The following is a 21,538-nucleotide window of genomic DNA, read 5'->3' as shown; positions in this document are numbered from 1 at the left end:
AGGAAATGGAGCCCCTGTGAGGCAGGGTGGATAGGGGGAGATCCCAGAGAGAAGCCAGCTAGAGAAGGGGGATCTCCTAATTCTGGCCACAAGTTTGCATGGTCAAAACAAACCACAAGCAGCACAGGAAAGCCTCTGAAAAACCTAAATAACATGGAACAACAGCTCACAGAAGATGAGACAGACATGCAGTTTGAACCTAATTGGACCGATTGCCCGCTAAAACAAAACAAAACAGAATCAACGTTTTCTAGAGCAGGGGCCAGCAAACTTTTTCCATGAAGGGACAGAAATTATATAGTTTAGGTTTTATGGACCATATAGTCTATCACAACTATTCACTTTTGCAGTTGTAATGCCAAAGCAGCCATCGACAACATGTCAATGAGCAGGCCGGGCAGTGTTCCAACAAAATTTTACACAGAGGCATTCCTGTTGTAGCTGTTGTAGCAGGTTCAGCCCCTAGCTTGCTCAGTGGGTTAAGGATCCAGCATTGTTGCAAGCTGTGGCATAGATCACAGATGCAACTCTGATTCAACCCCTGGCCTGGAAACTTCCATTTGCTGCAGGTGTGGCTGTAAAAAAGGAAAAAAAAAAAACAAAAAACCCAAAACTTTACTTATAAGAACTGGAGGAGGGAGTTCCCTGGTGGCTCAGGGGGTTAGGATCTGGTGTTGTCACTGCTGGGGCTCAGGTCACTGCTGTGGCATGGACACTTCCTGGCTCAGGAATTTTGCATGCCTTGAGTATGAACAAAAAAACACAAAACAAACAGGAGTTCCTGTTGTGGTTCATCAGGTTAAGAATCTGACTAGTGGAGTTCCTGTCATGGCTCAGTGGTTAATGAATCCAACTAGGAATCACGAGGTTGCAGGTTCGATCCCTGGCCTCGCTCAGTGGGTTAAGGATCTGGCATTGCCGTGAGCTGTGGTGTAGGTTGCAGACGCGGCTCGGATCCCACGTTGCTGTGGCCCTGTCATAGACTGGCGGCTACAGCTCCGATTAGACCCCTAGCCTGGGAACCTCCAAGTTCTGCGGGTGTGGCCCTGGAAAAGGCAAAAAGACAAAAAAAAAAAAATTATCCAACTAGTATCCATGAGGATGCAGGTTTGGCTCTAAAAAGCAAAAACAATCAAACAAACAAACAAACCAAAACCAACCAAACAACAAAAAAACCCAAAAAACAAAAATAGGAGGAGAGCTGGTTTTGGCCCACATGCCATAGCTTGCTGAACCCTGCTCTAGAGGATTTTAATAAGATGCAGAGTCTCACACATTGTATTCAAGACATCCAGGATACAATACAAAACTATTCAATGTATAAAGACATAGGAAATGTTAGAACCCAAACCCACAATACCTGAAATGAAAATTCACTGTATGGGTTTAATAGTAGAATGGAGATGACAGAAAAGGAGTCAATGAACTTGAAGATAGGTGAAGAGAAAGTATCTAATCTGAAGAACAGAAAGAAAAAAAAGACTAAAAAAAATAAAAATAAAAAATAAACAAGAGTCTTAGGGCCTGTGTGTCTGATCATTGGAGTCCCAGTGGAGGAGTAAGAGATTGGTGCAGGAAAAAGAAAATTTTTTTTGAAGATAGAGCTCAAAGATTCTCAACTTTGGTGAAAGACATGAAATTATAGATTCAAGGAAACTCAGTGAACCTTAAACAGGATAAATGCCAAAACAAACAAACCCTCAAAAAAACAAAGAAACAAAGCAACCCACACTCAGACACATAATCAAACCCAAAGGAAAAAAAAAAATCTTAAAGCAGTCTGAGAAATAATATGGCAGGTCCTCAGAAAATTAAAAACAGAATTACCATCTGATCCAGCAATCCCACTTCTGGGTATAGACTCCCAGGGAAATGAAAGCAGGGTCTGAGAGATACTTACATACTCATGTTCACAGCAGCACATTCACAATAGCCAAAAAATGGAAGCAAGCCAACTGGCAGATGAATGGAAAAACAAAATATGGCACATACAATGGACTATTCAGGGAGTTCCCATCGTGGTGCAGTGGAAAAGAATCTGACTAGGAACCATGAGGGTGCGGGTTCGATCCCTGGCCTTGCTCAGTGGGTTAAGGATCCAGCGTTGCCGTGAGCTGTGGTGTAGGTCGCAGACAGGGCTTGGATCTGGAGTTTCTGTGGCTGTGGTGTAGGCCGGCAGCTGTACCTCTGATTAGACCCCTAGCCTGGGAACATCCATATACTATGGGTGTGGCCCTAAAAAGAAAAAACAAAACAAAACAAAACAAAAACATACAATGGACTATTCAGCCTTAAAAGAGGCTGACATATGCCACAACACTAATGAACCTCGAGGACCTTATGTTTAGTAAAATAAAGCCAATCACAAAAAGACAGTTACTGATTCCACTTATACAAGGCACCTAGAGACAAAAAGTAGAACGGTGGCTGCCAGGGGCTGGAGGGAGGGGGGAAGAAGGAACAATTACTGGGTCCAGAGTTTGTTTTGCAAGAGGAAGAGTCTGGAGATGGATGGGTGGTAACAGCTATACAACGACATGAATGTACTTAACGCTATGGAACTGTACTCTTAAAAATGACTAAGATGGCAAATTTTATATTGTGTACACATTTTGCTATAATTTTTTAAGAAGGAGTCTGAGAACAATGATTACATATAGAACAATAATTTCAACAGCTGTGGATTTCTCATCAGAAACTGTGCAAGAAGACAGTGGGGTAACATCTTCAAAATACTGAAAAGGGAGTTCCCGTCGTGGCTCAGTGGTTAAGGAATCCAACTAGGAACCATGAGGTTTCGGGTTCAATCCCTGGCCTTGCTCAGCAGGTTAAGGATCTGGCGTTGCCATGAGCTGTGGTGTAGGTCGAAGATGCGGCTCAGATCCCGCGTTGCTGTGGCTCTGGTGGAGGTCGGCAGTTAACAGCTCCGATTGGACCCCTAGCCTGGGAACCTCCATATGCCATGGGAGCTGCTGAAGAAATGGCAAAAAGACAAAAAACAAACAAACAAACAAACAAAAAACCTGAAAGGAACTTAACCATATCTAGAGAGAATGAAGGCGACATAAAGACAATGCCCAGTTGAAGGAAAACTAAGAATTATTGGTGTACTTGCTCTAAGAGGAGTGCCCAAGGAAGTTTTTAAGGCTGAAGGGAAATAACAGCAGAGGGAAACTTTGAATCAAGGAATAAACAGTAAATGTCTCCTCTTAAGTTAGAAGTTCTAGAGTTTCATGGCTCAGCACATTAAGAATCTGATGAGTTCCTGCCATGGCTCGGAATAAACGAATCTGATTTGTAACCACAAGGACAAAGGTTCGATTCCTGGCCTTGCTCAGTGGGTTAAGGATCCAGTGTTGCTGTGAGCTACGGTATAGGTTGCAGATGCAGCTTGGACCCTGCATTGCTGTGGCTATGGTGGAGGCCGGCAGCTACAGCTCTGATTCGACCCCTAGCCTGAGAAGTTCCATATGCCATGGGTGTGGCACTAAAAAGCCAAAAAAAAAAAAAAAAAATCCAGCTAGTATCCATGAGGACTCAGGTTTCAATCCCTGGCCTCACTCAGTGGGTTAAGGATCTGGCATTGCTGTGAGCTGTGGTGTAGGTTGCAGACATGGCTTGGTTCCAGCATTGCTGTGACTGCGGCGTAGGCTGGTAGCTGTAGCTGCAATTCAACCCCTAGGCTGGGAATCTTCCACATGCTGCAGGTGGGGGCCCTTAAAAAAGAAAAAGGTCTAAGTTCTTTAAAATATGCATAACTGGAGTTCCCATAGTGGCGCAGCAGAAATGAATCCAAGTAGGAACCATGAGGTTGCGGGTTTGATCTTTGGCCTCACTCAGAGGGTTAAGGATCTGGTGTTGCCACGAGCTGTGGTGTAAGTAGCAGTCATGGCTCAGATCCTGTGTTGCTGTGGCTGTGGTGTAGGTTAGCAGCTGTAGCTCCAATTTGACCCCTAGCCTGGGAACCTCCATATGCCGTGGGTGTGGCCCTAAAAAAAAATCAAAAAAAAAAAAAAAAAGCATTACTGTTGAGAACAAAAATTATAACAGGGAGTTCCTGTTGTGGCTCAGCAGGTTAAGAACCTGACTAATCTCTGAGGACATGGGTTCGATCCCTGACCTTGCTCAGTGGGTTAAGGATCCAGTGTTGCTGCAAATTGTGGTGTAGGTCACAGATATGGCTCGGATCCAATGTGGCTGTGGGGTAGGCTAGTAACTGAAACTCTGAATCGACCTTCTATATGCTGCAGGTGCAGCCTTTAGAAAAAAAAAAAAAAACATAGTATCTGGTAAGGTTTTCTGTTTTTTGTTTTGTCTTTTTAGGGCCACACCTGCGGCATATGGAAGTTCCCAGGCTAGGAGTCTAATTGGAGCTGTAGCTCTCGGCCTATACCACAGCCACAGCAAAACCAGGGATCGAATCTGCATCCTCATGGATACTAGTCAGATTTGTTTCCACTGAGCCACAAGGGGCACTCCCTCTGGTAAGGTTTTTAATGTATCTTGACATAATTCACATAACAGTGATAACATAAAGGGGGGGGAGGGTAAAAAGATCTATATGGTTGTGAAGCTTCTATATATTAACTATAAGTAGATATATAATAATCTTTAGAGCAACTTTAAAAAAATAGAGATATAACTAAAATCCATAGATATATTAAAAAATACTAAAAAATATTCAAATACTTCAAAAAGTGGCAGGAAAGGAGAGACATGAACAAAAAAACAAGGGGATCACACAAAACAGATAAATGGTAGGCCTAAATCCAACTACATTACTATCATTCATAGTCTAAATGCATCAATTAAACAAAAGAGGTTGTCAGATTGGATTGATGAATAAGACCCAACTATATCCTAAGAAACCCACATTAGAAGTTCCCTGGTGGCTCAGCAGGTTAAGGATCTGGCATTGTCACTGCTGTGGCCCAGGTGTGATCCCTTCCTTGGGAGCTTCTTCATGCCGTGGGCACAGCCAAAAAAAAAAAAAAGAAAGAAAGAAACCCACATTAGATATAAGGACATAGGTTGAAGGATGGAGAAACATTTTGGAAATCAGCGGTTTGTAGAGAAGGTCTGGCTTTTCCTCTCTTGGATAGCTGGATGGGGTGAGACAAGTGTATTAGGCTCACTATGGAGACAAGCTTGGTATCCTGGCAGCAAAAGCAGTGAGTCCCCGGGGCCTGGCTCTCAGACTCCCCACCTCAGTTGTCAATCCAAGCAGGGACTCTGACACTCATCATCATCTAGAAGCCACAGATCACAAACCACCTGCAGAACCACACTCGGCAGGCGTTCTCCTTGCTTCCAAGAATTCTAATTTGGCCTTTGCCAAAATAAGGGAATGCTCTGACTGGCTGTAGCTGTAGCTCTCCCGGCAAGTTGGCACAGGCTCTAGAGTCTGGTCTTGGACAATGCGCTTTATGTTCTCTGATCCTGTGTGAATCTCATCTTTTTCACCATGAGTCTAATAAATCCTCTCCTTGGTGTCTGTGGCAGCCTTCAAACTGTCTCCAATCAGGAAGGGAGTGTTGGGAGTCCTGGGGAGACGTATGAAGGGCACAGTTATTGGGTCTCAGGTTCGGACTCTAATCCTAGAAGCATTACAAAGCTGCTTGACACATACAATCAAATCCAAGGAGTTCCCGTCATGGCGCAGCAGAAATGAATCCGGCATCGGGAGTTCCCGCCGTGGCGCAGTGGTTAACGAATCCGACTAGGGACCATGAGGTTGCGTTCAATCCCTGGCCTCGTTCATTGGGTTAATGATCCGGCATTGCTGTGAGCTGTGGTGTAGGTTGCACACGCGGCTCGGATCCCGCGTTGCTGTGGCTCTGGCGTAGGCCGGTGGCTACGCCTCCGATTCGACCCCTAGCCTGGGAACCTCCATATGCCGCAGGAGCGGCCCAAGAAATAGCAAAAAGACCAAAAAAAAAAAAGAATCCGGCATTGCCATCAGCTGTGGTGTAGGTTGCAGACGCAGCTCAGATTCTGAGTTGCTGGGGCTGTGCTGTAGGCCGGCGGCAACAGCTCCAATTCGACCCTTAGCCTGGGAACCTTCTTATGCAGCGGGTGCAACCCTAAAAAAAGGACAAAAGACAAAAAAAAAACCAAACAACTAAGACAAGCCAAGTGATGACAAGAGGCTCATGCCTCTGGGAGCAAATGAGGTCACTGTTTGAGGAATCTGTGCCACTCTCCCTTCACAGGTGAATAAAGCCAGAGGTAGGGCCTAGTTAAGCAGAAATGCAGAGGTTCTGACTGCAGAAAGACTGGATAAACTATTGGTCAGAGTATACCAGGATTATGTTCCAAAGGTTTCACCAATTTCCTAATCATGATCAAACATCTTTCAGAAAATGCCTGACTTCCTACATAAATGAAAAACAGAATTTTTTTGTCTTTTTTTTGTTGTTGTTGTTGTTGTTGTTACTATTTCTTGGGCCGCTCCCACGGCATATGGAGGTTCCCAGGCTAGGGGTCTAATCGGAGGCGTAGCCACCGGCCTACGCCAGAGCCACAGCAACTCGGGATCCGAGCCGCGTCTGCAACCTACACCACAGCTCACGGCAACGCCGGATCATCAACCCACTGAGCAAGGGCAGGGATTGAACCCGAAACCTCATGGTTCCTAGTCAGATTCGTTAACCACTGCGCCACGACGGGAACTCCATTTTTTTTTCTTTTTTTTTGTTGTTGTTGTTGTTGTTGTTGTTGCTATTGAAAAACAGAATTTTTGAATGAAGACAAGTCCAGATCAGTATTTCCCCTACTAGCCTCAGAAACAATGAATGGCCTTGGACCAAACAATGTCAAGTAGAAATAAAAAAAACAGGTTTTATGAAAAAGGTTAAATCCCAAAGTGAATTGTCAACAATCACTTGAATTTCAGTCAGATCCATCTCTCATCCCTCTATGCTTATGGGAAAGTCTGGTCTCCATTTTCAATTTGCTTTCATAAGTTCTTATTGTAGGGATTGCTACCTGAATCCTACATCTGTTCTCCCCTTCCTCCATGGTACAGAATCCTGATTTTGAGCCAGGCACATGGCTGCCTGGACAAGACCAATCCCCCTACCTCCCTTCTAACTAGGTGTGATCTACCACAGGGCTAAGTTCTGGCCTGTGAGTTATTAAGAGAAGATATTATGGAGCAGCTTTATGGAACCTTCTATAAAACACCGCTCACACATATCCTTCCTGCTTTTTCTGTCTCCCTTTTTTAATCCATCCTGTTGCCTGAAAAGTGGATGTAGCAGCTGGAATGCTAGCTGCCACCTTGACCATGAAGATCTGGAGCAGTCTGGGTTCCTAAAGACTTTGAAACAGACTCATCGTACCAGCCCTGGGTTGCCTACTTTTGGTTTTTATGGGAGGGAGAAGTAAATTCTCACGTTCTGTAAGCCCTGCTGTAATTTCTGGTGTCTGCTACAGACAGCTGAATCTAACACTAACATAGCTCTTCATGACTAAAACCAAGAAGCCCTCTCCAATGAGAGCACTGAAGAAGATGCTCAGAGTGGAGAAACCACTGTTCCACTCTTTTCTTTGTAGATGAAAGATGCAGTTCACTGCCTTTCTTGAGACACTTTGCTGTAAGGTTACCGAGAAAAACCAACCAACAACCAAAGAAACACAAAACATCCCCAAACAGAACCTTAATGAAGACCCTAAATGGAGGGCCAGTCTTTGAACACATGGTAGTTCATGGTTTGGTGGGGAAAGAGCGCAGGTGAGCTGGAGACCTGTCTTCTAGTTCTTGCCCCGAGGCTCCCTGTCTTGGCCTTGGGTTGGGTTTTCCTCTGTGAAGGGTGAGGGTGTTGAACTAGATCTCTCTAAGCTTTGGTCCAACACTGAAATTCTAGTCCATTTTCCTACCTCCACTAGATGGCGTATTCCTTTTGGACAAATGAAGTAACCCTGAAGTGTCTCTCACAGTGCTTGGCACACGACAAGGCGCCCTATCAACGTCAGCAGGGAGGAGCCAGGCTACTCACTGCCACAGATTCCACAGGATCCTTCACAGAGCAGTGCTCAGCGCGTGCTTGCTGGCGCCCTCCTGAGGCTGCCTTCGGATCCTCTGTTGATCTGCTGCTGGCCCTACAGAAAGCTCGTCCCCACTACTTACTGATAACGGCCAGAAGAATCTGAGAAAAGGAGACTTTAGGCTCTGGGTCATACAAATCCATGGCAGAAGAATCAGCAGTGGAGGAGGAATTACACTATTTATTTACAATTCTTTCACTTTATCCACAATTTCCCATACAAACATAAAAACTAAAAAAATAAAACCACCACTTGGGAACACAAGTGTCTTTCTTTAATTAGTCCAGTCGAGGGAGGGTCACAGCCCCCTCACTCTGTGGGAGACTGTTGAGGCACACGGAAGGGGAACAGGGAAGGGCTAGAAAGGATGCCTGAGAAACAGCTCCCGATGAGAAATGTAACCTGCCAGCGTGGCGGGCTGCACTGGCAGACTCAGGGCGTCACCCACTGGGGACACCGTCCGGCTTCCCAAGGGGATGACGGCTCCTTGCCACCGTCCCCCCACCTCTTCATTACCAAACACGGAACGTCCAACAGAGGTCACACATCTCACGGGCTGTGTGGGGTGTGATGGTGACAGTGTGGGACACCCAATGGCTGAGAAGAGCCCCAAACCCCAAGGACACACAGGAAACCCCTTTCCTTGGCACTGACACTCAATCACAGCTTCTGTCTGGAATACAATGCTGACTTTAAAATGTACAAACAAAAGCCCTCCCCAGGTTCCAGGGGAAAGGCGGGGGCTAAAAACATGCAGAAGGGCCTCTGCCTCTGGAGCCCTCTCTGGGAGGCTGCTCGGGGTGGAGGGTGGGGAGCTCTGACTGCTCAAGACCGGAAGGGGGGCCCGATGCTCCACAAGGCCCAGGGCGGGGTGGGGAGACAGGAGAGGAGAGACACTGATGCTTGGGACGACTGCCTCGAGGCAGCCCCATCTGCTCAGCTGCGCCCACTCACAGGAGGGCACCCAGAAACCAACGTGGAGGCGCTGAAGCCACCTGCCCGGCAACTTCATCTGTGCTAGTGACCTAGATTGCTTTCACAAGTTGATGCACGTTATAAATATAAAATCATATCTGCTACAAAGAGGACATATATTTGTACATCTTTACCCATATACATAATAACACAATTTACACATAATATCTTGGAGTGGGTCATCATGGAGAAGGGGTGTGGAGAGGTAAAAAGGTCCCTTCTCCCGCCCCTGCCCAGATCCTGCTCAAGGTCAGCTTGGACACTCAGTCACTGGGGCCCCTCTAGCTGACCGTGACGGGGCTGGTCTGGACACAGAGACTCAGCTGTGTAACTAAATGCTGACGGGGGTGTATACCCACGCACACACGCAAACTCAGGCACACATACAGACATCTGGGGAGAAAAGGAAACATCAAATTCCTCGCCCTTGGCTGTAGGCCTCTTCCCAGAGTTCTGAGCATCAGTGAGGGCCTCCCCCGCCTGAGAACAAGGTCTGCCCCTCACTGGCTCAGACTTGGGTGGGGGGAAGGGCTAGGAAACGGGGACAGAGGGGAGGGGCTGGGATTCTTCCGAAAACATAAGGCGTTTCTGACCTGTGATCCAATCCAACTATGTCACAAAAAAGCAACGGTGTTGGCTGGGGCTGGGAGCCAAGAGACAGCTGGTCCGCGTCGGGCAACGTGAGTTGAGACCCTGAGCCTTCCAGTTTCTCTGAAAGGGGCAGACAACCCTGTACCTCCTTTTCTGTCCTCTCCCAGAGCAGGGCCCATCCACATGTCATGGAATACTGAGATGGTCCCGGAGACCCCTCCAGAGACATGGAGTGGTGGACAGGCACGCCAGAAAGTTAAGACCTGGGCGGCGGGGGTGAGCTTTGTACAGAAGGAGTGGTTCCTGGCCGGGGTCCACGGCTCGCACAGTGGCCACAGTGATCAGATTGCCATCGGAGATGGGGATGGTCTGGGTCCCCAGCGGGAGACAGCACCTATCGGCGGTAGTGATTGGGGGCATCAGCAAACATGTACTTGAGTCTATACGCCTCGGCGAGGAGCAGCCCAATCTCTTCGTTGCCCCAGTGTATCGTAGGTAGGTTCTGTAGCAGCATAAGGAGACCCTGGAATGGGAGAAGGGACTTTTATCATTTCGGGGCTATAGACCAAGTTACCCCCAGGTCCTGGATTGGGGCCCCTCTCCTGGGCCACATTGCCCCAGGATATGGCCTCCCTCCTCCCAGGGAGCACACAGCCCTTGGCCCCTAGTCCACCTTCAGGAAGCCTTGAAAAGCCTCTGATGGGTCTCTGAGCCATTGACACCTACCACTTTAAAGATATTATAGGAGTTCCCATTGTGGCTCAGTGGGTTAGAACCCATCCAGCATCTATGAGGATGCAGGTCTATCCCTGGCCTTGCTCAGTGGGTTAAGAATCCGGTGTTGTTGCCGTGAGCTGTGCTGTAGGTGGCAGATGCCACTCAGATCCTATGTGGCTGTGGTGTAGGCTGGCAGCTGCAGTTCCAATTCGACCCCTAGCCTGGTAACTTCCATATGCTACAGGTGTGATTCTAAAAAGCAAAAAAAAAAAAGAGTTCCTGCTGTCCTGCTGTGATGCAACAGGATTGGAGGTGTATTGGGAGCTCTGGGATACAGGTTTGATCCTTGGTTTTGCACAGTGGGTTAAGGATCTGGCTACTGCAGCTGCAGCTTAGGTCACAGCTACAGCTCGGATCCGATTCCTGGCCTGGGAACTCTATATGCCAAGGGGCAGCCAAAAAAGAAAAATAAACAAATAAAAATATTATAGACAAAGATCACAATAAATGAGGAAATTTAAAAGAGAAAAATAATCACTCATCATCCAAATACACCTCCTCTTAATTTCCTTCTCAGTCTTTTTCCTTTTTTTCTTCCTTTTTAGGGCCAAACCTGTAGCATATGGAAGTTCCCAGGCTAGAGGCTGATCAGAACTGCAGCTGCCGGCCCACACCGCAGCCACAGCAACAAAGGATCCTTATCCTGCTGAGTGAGGTCAGGGATTACACCGCATCCTCATGGATACTAGAGGGGTTCTTAATCTGCTGAGCCACATGGGAACTCCCTTCTTAGTCTTTTTTCACATGCATATTTCTTTAAATAGTTGTAATCATATCATGACCTCACGAGTTTTTAATCATCTTTTTTAACTATAACTTTTGTGTTTTTCCACTCAGCCTTCAAAAAGCTTATTCTCTTGGAGTTCCCGTCATGGCACAGTAGTTGATGAATCTGACTAGGAACCGTGAAGTTCTGGGTTCGACCCCTGGCCTTGCTCATTGGGTTAAGGATCCGGTGTTGCCGTGAGCTGTGGTGTAGGTTGCAGACGCGGCTCGGATCCCAAGTTGCTGTGGCTCTGGCATAGGCCGGTGGCTACAACTCCGATTCGACCCCTAGCCTGGGAACGCCCTAAAAAGACAAAACAACAACAACAACAAACAACAACCAAAAATGCTTATTCTCAATGTTAGTAGTCCATCATGTGGCTATACTCTAGTTTACTAACTATTCCCTTTTACTAGATTTCCTTGTTTCCTTAATTAAAAAGAAAACCAAAATCCTTTATTGATAAGACTGTTGCATATCCCTTTGCAGTTGACATCTTTCTCCTAAACCCCAATGTTCACTTGGAATCACTGTATTTGTCCTCTGCCCTATTCTCCAAAGACTGTCCTCAACCTACCTGTCCAGCTTATCTCTCATCATCCCCAACATATATGCCTCATCCAGCCAGGTTTATGTGTGCCTCCAGGGTTTAATTTAGGTTGTTCCTTTCACTTGAAACACCTCCTTTTAACCTCTACCTATCTAAAGCCTATTCAGTTTTCAGAGCCCCAGTTGCTCAAACAGCTCCATGGAGAGAGGTTATTAAGGAGGATATTAGAATAAAAAATGAGTGGTTGTCTCTGTAATTTTGTTACTCATGCTGGTGCTCCTGCTCTATGTTCTGTCTCTCTTTCTGAACTAGATATTCTTAATTTTTCTGATTATAAAAGCAATAGTAGCAAGATAAAACCCAGAGACATAAAGAGAGACTGACAGATTTGATGTGACTTTGAAAGCTTGATATGTCAAGAGGCACAAAAACAAGGTTAAAATGTAAGAAACTGACTGTAAGAAAATTTAGCACTTATAAAAGACAAAAGGTGGGAGTTCCCGTCGTGGCGCAGTGGTTAACGAATCCGACTAGGAACCATGAGGTTGCGGGTTCGGTCCCTGCCCTTGCTCAGTGGGTTAACGATCCGGCGTTGCCGTGAGCTGTGGTGTAGATTGCAGACACGGCTCGGATCCAGAGTTGCTGTGGCTCTGGTGTAGGCCGGTGGCTACAGCTCCGATTCGACCCCTAGCCTGGGAACCTCCATATGCCGCTGGAGTGGCCCAAGAAATAGCAAAAAGACAAAATAAAATAAAATAAAATAAAGTGCAATTCTATTTCTTGAGGACATATTTCACTGACCCAGAGCCAGCTCCTGCCATCGATGGAAGGGGCGTGGAAGGAATGATACTCGTAACCTCATCCAGAACATAAGCAAGAAGATTCCAGGGCCCTGGAGCCTCAGTGAGACGGAGGGCTTCAAGTGATGGTCCCCCGGCATCACTGTAAGTGGCTCCAACCAGGCTGCAAGAGCTGAATCGATGGCAGTAACTCTCAGAAATACATGGGCCTAAGCCTCATTCCTACAGTTTGGGATTCTAAAGACCTGGGATGGGACCCCCATGGCCCACAACTTTCACAAACGCCTCCAGTGATTACAGCAGGCAACCAGGTTTGGGGTAACCTTTAGAAGGATTAAAAGGCCCTTGAAGGAATAAAAGCACTCTTGGGATGCAGGTCTAATAGGGAGGTCCCAAGGAAGGGAACCTCTAGATGTCACACTGAGTGACCTTTCATTACATAAAGACAGATCTGTAAAATGGAATACCCTGCATCCAACCTATTATTTTAATGTTTTTACAATTTTTGCACAAACATGTACTCATGTAATGTGCAAAAAATACAAAAATGGGAGAAATTACGCCAGAGCCACAGCTACATGGGATCTGAGCTGCGATGGTGACCTACACCACAGCTCAGGGCAATGCCAGATTCTTAACCCACTGAGCGAAGCCAGGGATCAAACACGAAACCTCATGGTTCCTAGTCAGATTCGTTAACCACTACACCATGACCAGGAACTCCTGGAGCTATACTTTTTGATATTATAGAACATCCACTATATTTTGTAAGTGATAAAAAGATGTTACAAAGTATATAAAATGTTTCCATTAATGATTATGTACATACAATATGTATTTATTCATATAAATTTGCATGGCCAAACGTCTTGGAGATATATCATGGTAAGATTTCAGGTACTTTTTGGGTTTTTTTACTGTTTTTTTTCTAGTTTTTCTATAATGGTTATAAACACATAATTGATAAGCAAGAACAACCAACGAAGGGGTGATGTCTCTAGAATAGTCTTTGCTAAGACAGCATCTACCTGTAGTTTTCAATTCTTTCAGTCTTGCTAGAAACCTACCAGAAGCCTTGAAATAATTCTGCCCCTGACCAAATTACCTCCCTACTCCCCCAAGGCAGTGAGGCTTAGGTGTGAGGAACCATTCTGCCACCTGGTGGCTATACCCTGGAACTGCACCTCCCACACAGTGCTGTAAGAAGGTGCACAGATGAAAGAATTGCCGAGGAAGAGGAGGACCATGAAGGATGATCATCACAACGGTAGTTATCATTTATTGAGTGTTCACTGCTCACCAGATGAGGTTCTGTACATGCACTCTGTATTACCACATTGAACCCTCTCATCAACTCTGCGAGGCACACATTATTACCTCCACTTTACAGACAAGGAAACTGAGGCACAGAGGTCAATGGACTTGCCTGGAGTCACAGAGTAGTGCTGGGTTGAGATGTGAACCCAGGCAATCATGTTCTACAGTTTCTGCTCACAACCACTAAACTATATACTGCATGCCTGGAGTAAGAAGAGAAGCGGGGCGTGATGGAGGAGAAATGAAAAGAGAAGTCATAAGGAAGTCTGGAAAAGCTGATTAATTCTACTCGGTAATAAGGGCCAAGAACAATCAAACATAGCATGTGTAGGAGTTACCGTGTGGCGCAGCAGAAACGAATCCAACCAGGAACTACAAGGTTGCGGGTTCCATCCCTGGCCTCGCTGAGGAGGTTAAGGATCTGGCATTTCCGTGAGCTGTGGTGTAGGTCACAGACTTGGCTCAGATCCCACGTTGCTGTGGCTGTGGTGTAGGCCAGCAGCTGTAGCTCTGATGCGACCCATAGCCTGGGAACTTCCATAGGCCATGGGAGCGGCCCTAAAAAGCAAAAAACAAAAAACAACAAAAAACATAGCACGTGTAGTAATTAATAGTAAAGGAACTTAAAAGTTCACATTATATACCATTAAACATTTATATTGTGTGCAGAATCACCTAGCAATACCGGAACATTCTTTGCAAAAGTAGTGTACTCAGGCATGTAAAAATACTTTCCTAGTCAAATAAGGTGGTTTTTTTTTTTTTTTTTGTCTTTTTAGGGCTGCACCAGCAGCATATGGAAGTTCTCAGGCTAGAGGGGTCAAATCGGAGCTGTAGCTGCCGGCCTACACAGCTCACAGCAATGCTGGATCCTTAACCCACTGAGTGAGGCTGGGGATCGAATCTGCGTCCTCGTGGATACTAGTCAGGTTTATTATCACTAAGCCACAACAGCAACTCCCTCAAATAAGTATTTTGAAATAAATTTCTCTTGTTTTGAGAATCAGCGAGGTAGCAAAACACTTCCCTTGGTTTCAATTACTTTCAAAAACATGTCCTTGTATGTAAATTTTCTCAGAGTCAAACTTATTCATAGGCCCCTGGAGTCCACACACCTCATAGGTTTAGCAAGTTTCCCCTGTTTTGTTTACGTGTTGCAGAGCTGAGCCCCTGCCAGCTTGCTCATTGTGGAAGATCTCTAGTTCCCAGGGTTGCCTCTGAACCCTTCTTCAGGACAGGACTCAAGCTGGCAATTTACTGGATCCCTGTGAAGATGGGGCCTACGTTTGGGCAACGTTCTACAATCCTAGGCTTGAGTTCCTGCACAAGTGGTGGGTGGAAGCCATCTGGCTCAGGGGATTTATTTACATTTGGTTTGTTATTTAGGGCTGGAACATCCCCTAGGCTTAGTGCTATTTCATTGACTAACTCTGACCTGTCTCCACAAAAGTCACTTTCAGGGTGACAGGAAATCTCGCCAAGGTTTTCTTCTACAAGATGAAAGCAAAGGATTCTGACACCAGGTGCTACTCTGGTTTAGAGCATCAGCTGGTCCTACCAACTCCCTTGCCAGTTCAGTGCCCTTTTTATGTATTTAAAAGAACTTTGAATATCAGTCTTGGAGTTCCCTGTACAGAGCTTCTCAACATCACTTCTGAGCCATCTGAGGGCTTCCTGGCACCTACCCAGACATCTCTGTGAGGTCCCTTGTTCTTTTCCCAAGGGGACTTCTCAAGCTGTAGGTGACCAGGCATTTGCTTAGGTGGCTCTTCTGACTTACATAAAATAATGTATTTAGGAAATTATTATCTCCATTCTACAGATGAGGAACTGGAGGCACAGAGGTTAAGGAACTTGTCCAAGGTCACAGAGTAGTGCTTGGGTGGGATGTGAACCCGGGCTTCTGTTCATAACCACTGTACTACGGCCTGCTTGTCTCAAGTAACAAGGAGAGAAGCAGAGCATGATGGAGAAGGAATGAAAACAAGAGAAATCACAGAAAAGGCTGTTTGAAGGAAATCTGGAAGAACTGATTAATTTTACTGTGAAACGGAGGTAATAATTTCCTCGATCTATTATGTCATAGTTGAACAGTTTTCAGGCTTCCTGTGGGCTACTTTGTTCTAAATTTTTCTTTTCTTTAACATAAATTATTCTTTCTTTTTGGCCGTGGTGTGCAGTGGCTTGATGTGGGATCTCAGTTCCCAGACCAGGGATTGACCCCAGGCTGAAGCGGTCAGAGTGCCGAGTCCTAACCACTAGACAGCGGGGACTCCCCGTCCCACCATCAGTGGCCTCATGACAAAGTGAACTACGTGCTCTTCTCCTACCAAGAGCTCTCCTGTTGTTTCTTTAAATTACTTTTAATGTGGCATAACTTGCATACAGGTACACAAATCGAAAGTGTATAGCGGGATGACTTTCCACATAAGTAACCGCCACCCAGACCAAGACGGAGAACATTTCCTGTGGCCAAAAGACTCACGTCCCTCCCCAGTCGATACTCTCTTTGCACCCGCTGACCTGACCTAAACCCTCAATTAATTTCGTCTGTTTTTGAACTTCATGCAAATACTGTCCTACAACCTTATTTCCAAAATCATCATGACACCTTTAAATATATTTTAGTGGCAAAAAAACTAGCTTAACTGGGGATCCTTGGAGAAGTGGTTGATTCCAACGTTGGGGCAAAAAAAAAAAAAAAGATAAGCTGGGATCATTTTGTGGTGTCAGAAAGTAAAGAAATGCTTTAAAAATAATGGAGTCAAAGGAGTCGACTTACAGGAGCACCCAAGGGCCAAAGCTGGGACAATGTGAACAGAAAAAAATAAATAATGACGGTGTTGGAGTTGCCTAATGACCTAGTGGTTAAAGATTCAGCATTGTCACTACTGTGGCTTGGGTTGGATCACTGGCCCAGGAACTTTAACGTTCTGCAAGCTCGGCCAATAAATACATAAATAAATACAAAGAAATTTCAGTGTCTCCCCAGAAAATACTTATTTTATTTTTTTGTCTTTTTGCCTTTTAGGGCCACGCCCATGACATTTGGAGGTTCCCAGTCTAGGGGTCCAATTGGAACTGCAGCTGCTGGCCTATGCCACAGCAACACCAGATCCTTAACCCACTGAGTGAGGCCAGGGATCAAACCCGTGTCCTCATGGATGCTAGTCGGGCTTGCTAACCGCTGAGCCACGATGGGAACGCCTGAAGATACTTATTAATTACCTAGGGTTAAACAGCAACTGTACAGTGGAGAAGCCTGGTAGACCCGCCTACACCAAGCGGTCAGGGCAGCAGTAACGACAGGACAAGACCATGCGCCTCCGGGATGGCACATCACCTCTGTGGTTTCTTCACTTTGAAAAGGATGACCTTCAACTGCACCACGAGTAAGGCAACTCCAAAGTAAGGAACATTCTACAAGCTAATTAACCAGTACTCTTCAAAAATTTTGAAAATTTTCTTCGTCATGGAGGACAAAGAAGAGAAGCCTGGTCCAGAAAAAGGACATTAATGGAGAAACTGGTAAAACTCAAAGACTGTAAATGAGTAACACTATATCAGAACAAAATTCCTGGTTGGTTAATTGCAGCATGGTGTTTAAGATGTAAATATTGGAGTTCCCGTTGTGGCGCAGTGGTTAATGAATCTGACTAGGAACCATGAGGTTGCGGGTTCGATCCCTGCCCTTGCTCAGTGGGTTAACCATCTGGCGTTGCCGTGAGCTGTGGTGTAGGTCGCAGATGCGGCTCAGATCTCGCGTTGCTGTGGCTCTGGTGTAGGCTGGTGGCTATAGCTCCGATTGGATCCCCGGCCTGGGAACTTCCATATGCTGCGGGAGCAGCCCAAGAAATGGCAAAAAGACAAAAAAAAAAAAAGATGTAAATATTAAGTTGATATTAACATTTTTATAAGTGTAAAATTATTTCAAAATAAAAAGTTAAAAAAGGGAATCGAGATGAAACTTTAAAATATGTGGCTTGAAGGGGGAAAAGAGTCCCATTGTTATTCTATGGGTTATTGCAGAAAGACCTCAAATCCCATCGGATAATCAAAGATGCTACCCAGTAAAGAACACCTCAATGTCTAGCAAAGTTTTAAAGTCATAGACTATTTTTTGTTTGTTTTTGGTTTTTGGCTGCAGTGACGATGCCCGATCCTTAACCCAGTGTACCACAAGGAGACTCCTAAAGTCACAGACTATTGTCCTATGCTCTGCTGATACTGTGAATTGCTGAAAGCCATCTGGGAATCACCTTCACCTCCCTGAGCTAATCTGGGAGGCACTTTTATTTCACATGACAAGGCCCTCCGTGCCTGGCTCGTGAAAACCAATTAGACCTCATGCTCCACCTCAACCATGTTATCTAAAGTGATAGCTCACGATGCACATGGCCAGTCCAGCCCCTTGTCCTCATCTATCCCAGGATATCACACACTCTGCTGGCTGGCAGAAGCCAATGCTCTCTACCCGCTGCCCACAGCCTCGGCCCCACAGCTAGCGCCTACTCAGAGACCCCCTTTACCCCTTTCTTCTGAAGCCCTTCCTTGGGCAAGTCAGTCCTTCCTGCCTTTCCATCTATCAGCTGAAAGCACCAATTACAGAGTGGGTCTGCCCAGGGCCATGCGGGGTGCCGCTGCTCTAGAGAACACCCAGGGTAATAGCCAGAACTCAGAAAAGCATCCACCTTCTCTGGCTTCCCCCGCTCCCACTTTTAAAACAAATACATGCCCCTCAAAACAAACAAACCATCCCTCAGTTCAGCAAAGCACAGAGCCCACTGCCGTCCTCATGACCAGGAACCACGCCCAGGCCTCTCTCTGCAGACCTCGGCGCCTGCCGTCTCTCTCAATCCCCACTCCCCGTCCCCTCTCCTGGGCCTCCCACCACCTGACACATCACTGACACATTCCCGTCCCCACCCCAGGCTTCCAGGATGCGGCGTGCCCACCTTGCTCGCTCACCTCTCTTCCGTGGTCTCCTGTGCGGAGGGTGCCTTGGGCCCTCCTCACTCTGTCCGCTCACAGCTCCTTAGGAGCTCACCCTGGCTTCAAGGACCTCCAAGCTGAAGGCTCCTAAACCTATAAATGTCCAGCCCAGCCTTCTCACTTTTAACTCCAGACTCAAGATTTATTCTACCCAGCCACGTCTAATGGCATTTAAAATACTACACACCCCAAGATGACCTCCTGACCTCCGTCCATTAACCTGCTCCTCCTGCAGCCTTCTCACAAACTGAAGTCACCCTGACTCGTCCCTGGTCATCCTCCACACCCAATTCCTCAGGAATCGCTGCTGGCTCTACTGACAGAACATATCCAAGATGAGGCCACTTGTCACACCTCCCTCCCACTCCAGCCTCAGGCCTCACCTGGAGGCCTCCTGGATGGCCTGCCTGCCTCCACCCTTGCCCACACCTGCAGGCTACACAGAAGCCAGAGCATCCTCTGAAACCCCAAGCAGACCATGCCCTCCGTTGCTCAAGATGTCTCACGGCTCCCCTTCCACACAGAGAAAACCCCAAGTCCTTATTCTGGCTACGAGGTCTTCATGATCTGGGTCCCTTGTGACTCTTCTGGCCTCACCTCTTCCACTCTTCCCTTGGGCCACTCTGCTCCAGGCCACACTGGCCACCATCATGGTTCCACAAAGCCCAGGCACATGGTGACCTTACGACCTTTGCAGGGTGCTTCCTGCTGCCTGGACACTTTCCCCCCAGCTGTCCACATGTCTCATACCCTCACCTGCCCCCAGCCTTTCCGTGTCACCTCCTTTATCCAGCCTCTGCTTTATTTGAATCTGTGACCTGTCCCTTCCTGACCACCTCATAATCCCTTTATCCTGCTCTACTTTTTTCCAAAAAAATGTATCGCCTTCTACTGTTCTTTTTAATTTACGACTTACCATGCTTCTGTTTACTCTAGTCTCTCCGCAATTAGCATGGAAGCTCTATAGAAGAGATGTGTGTTTTACTTCCAGTGGATCCCACTCCGGCAATGGCGCCCAGAACGTGGCAGACATTCAACTACAATGTCTTGTGGGCGATGACCCAAAGGTCTCTTAGACCCGCCCAGCACTATCTGGGCCCCACTGGCTCCCGCCAACTGGGAGGGCAACCTCTTCTGAGCGTCCTTTCCCTTCCTCTTCCCAGCCAGGTACCTTCTATCCACAGGGCCCCACTTGCGGGGTAACTCCCACTCTGACGCTCCCCCGCAGCCCAGGCTGAGGTCCGGGCCACTCACCTGAAAGTCCTCCTCATCCAAGATCTCTTTCCTCCACTTGATCAAGAAAGCTGCACACACGTAGAGATGAAAGTGGGAGAACCCTTCTGGTTCGGACTGGGAAGGGAAAAACAGAGTCAGGTCTGCAAGTCCTGACCCAGAGCTGGCTCCGCGCCCTCGGGTCCAATCCTTCCGTGAGGTGCAGATGCCCCACGCCTGAGGCTACGGCAGACACAGGGGAAGGAAGGAAGGGGGGAACTTCTGAGCCCTGCGCTGCACGGGGCTGGGCGCTCGGGGCGGCCTGGCGAGGGAAGGGCGGGCAGTGGGGGGGGGGGTCTCCTCTTACCTGGTATGTGTCCCACAGGCGGATGGTGCAGCGAAGGGGGAGCTCCCGCATGAGCAGGTTGTTCATCCAACGGAAAGCAAACTGTAGGTATTCGACCTCGTACCTCCTGAAGTGATTATGTACCTGCTCTGAAACAGCAAGTGTCATTGGCCCCCGAGCGCAACCTAAGGGATCAGTCTCACGAGCCAAAAAGGCCGTTTCCATGTCTTTTCACACACCCCTCCCCGCGCACCCCGGCTCCACTGGGGAGGTCAGATGCAGAGGGGCCACCCTGGCAGCTGACTATCCTTCGTGTCTGACTCCCCACCTCACAGCAGCGGCGCATGGCTGACCCAGCCTCGCCTGCGGCAGAGCTATTTTAACATCCCAGTGATGTCCCTTTGCGGGGTGCTCGAGCCACAGCAGGAGACAGAAAGCTCACATGGCTGCCTGACCTTGTTACTTAGAGAAGGAGCCAGAATGGAAAAGAACGTGGGGGTCACCTTGGCCACCGGCACCGCCAGAATTCCTCTTTGGCACTCCTGACAGATGGCGGGGGCAGGGACGCCAGCAGCTAGTCACAGAGGTTCTCTGACTCCACTCAGGGGGGGCCTCTCCCGTGGACATAGGGATGCGCCCCATTCAGACCCCGCTCCCTCCCACTCCCACCCGTGAGGCAGCAACAAACAAACCCAACCCTGCTCTACATCACGGCTTAGTGGGACTTGTTTCCTCTTCCATCACTCCCCTGCCACGTTTCCCAACCTACAAAATAGGGATAATCATTCATGCCTCAGAAAGTTTGGAGGAGGAGAAAATGAGACCCTAAGAGTGCTCACAACAGCCCCTGGCTTGTGGTACACACTTAATACCACTTTTGAAGGAGTAACTATCGACAATGGTTATTTGGGGGGGGGGGTTAGAATTTAAGGAGGAGGATTTTTACTTTTTATTTTGTGTTTTTCTGAGTTGTCTGAGTTTTTGTAATGAGCAAGATTTACTTCTATAATTCCAAGCATAAAGATGTATATATTTACAAACCACTACCCTAAAGTACTATGCCTTTATTTATCAGGTAGTTATGAGGGCAGAAGAAATGAGGACAGGCCAGCAAATGGCAAAAACCATAGCCCAGGCCCCCTAGAACCTGCCCTGTCAGACAG

General features: G+C 47.2%; 1 protein-coding gene across 2 annotated transcripts in view; it reads right to left on the bottom strand.

Moving 5' to 3' along the window:
- Positions 1-8,209: 8,209 nt before the first annotated feature.
- TBC1D22B (TBC1 domain family member 22B) overlaps positions 8,210-21,538 on the bottom strand; it is a 69,788-nt gene continuing 56,459 nt past the window's right edge. The window contains exons 11-13 of one of the 2 annotated variants that reach the window (XM_047795133.1): positions 20,397-20,524; positions 20,072-20,167; positions 8,210-10,138 (exon numbers count right to left, since the gene is read on the bottom strand). In XM_047795133.1, coding sequence (XP_047651089.1) covers positions 10,010-10,138; positions 20,072-20,167; positions 20,397-20,524 — 353 coding nt within the window. In that variant the 3' untranslated portion in view covers positions 8,210-10,009. The other variant, XM_047795134.1, reaches the window with a different exon arrangement.

The sequence above is a fragment of the Phacochoerus africanus genome, chromosome 9, assembly GCF_016906955.1.
Source record: "Phacochoerus africanus isolate WHEZ1 chromosome 9, ROS_Pafr_v1, whole genome shotgun sequence".
NCBI lineage: Eukaryota > Metazoa > Chordata > Mammalia > Artiodactyla > Suidae > Phacochoerus > Phacochoerus africanus.
Note: the sequence above shows the minus strand (reverse complement) of the source record. Positions and strands in the feature narration are given on the sequence as shown.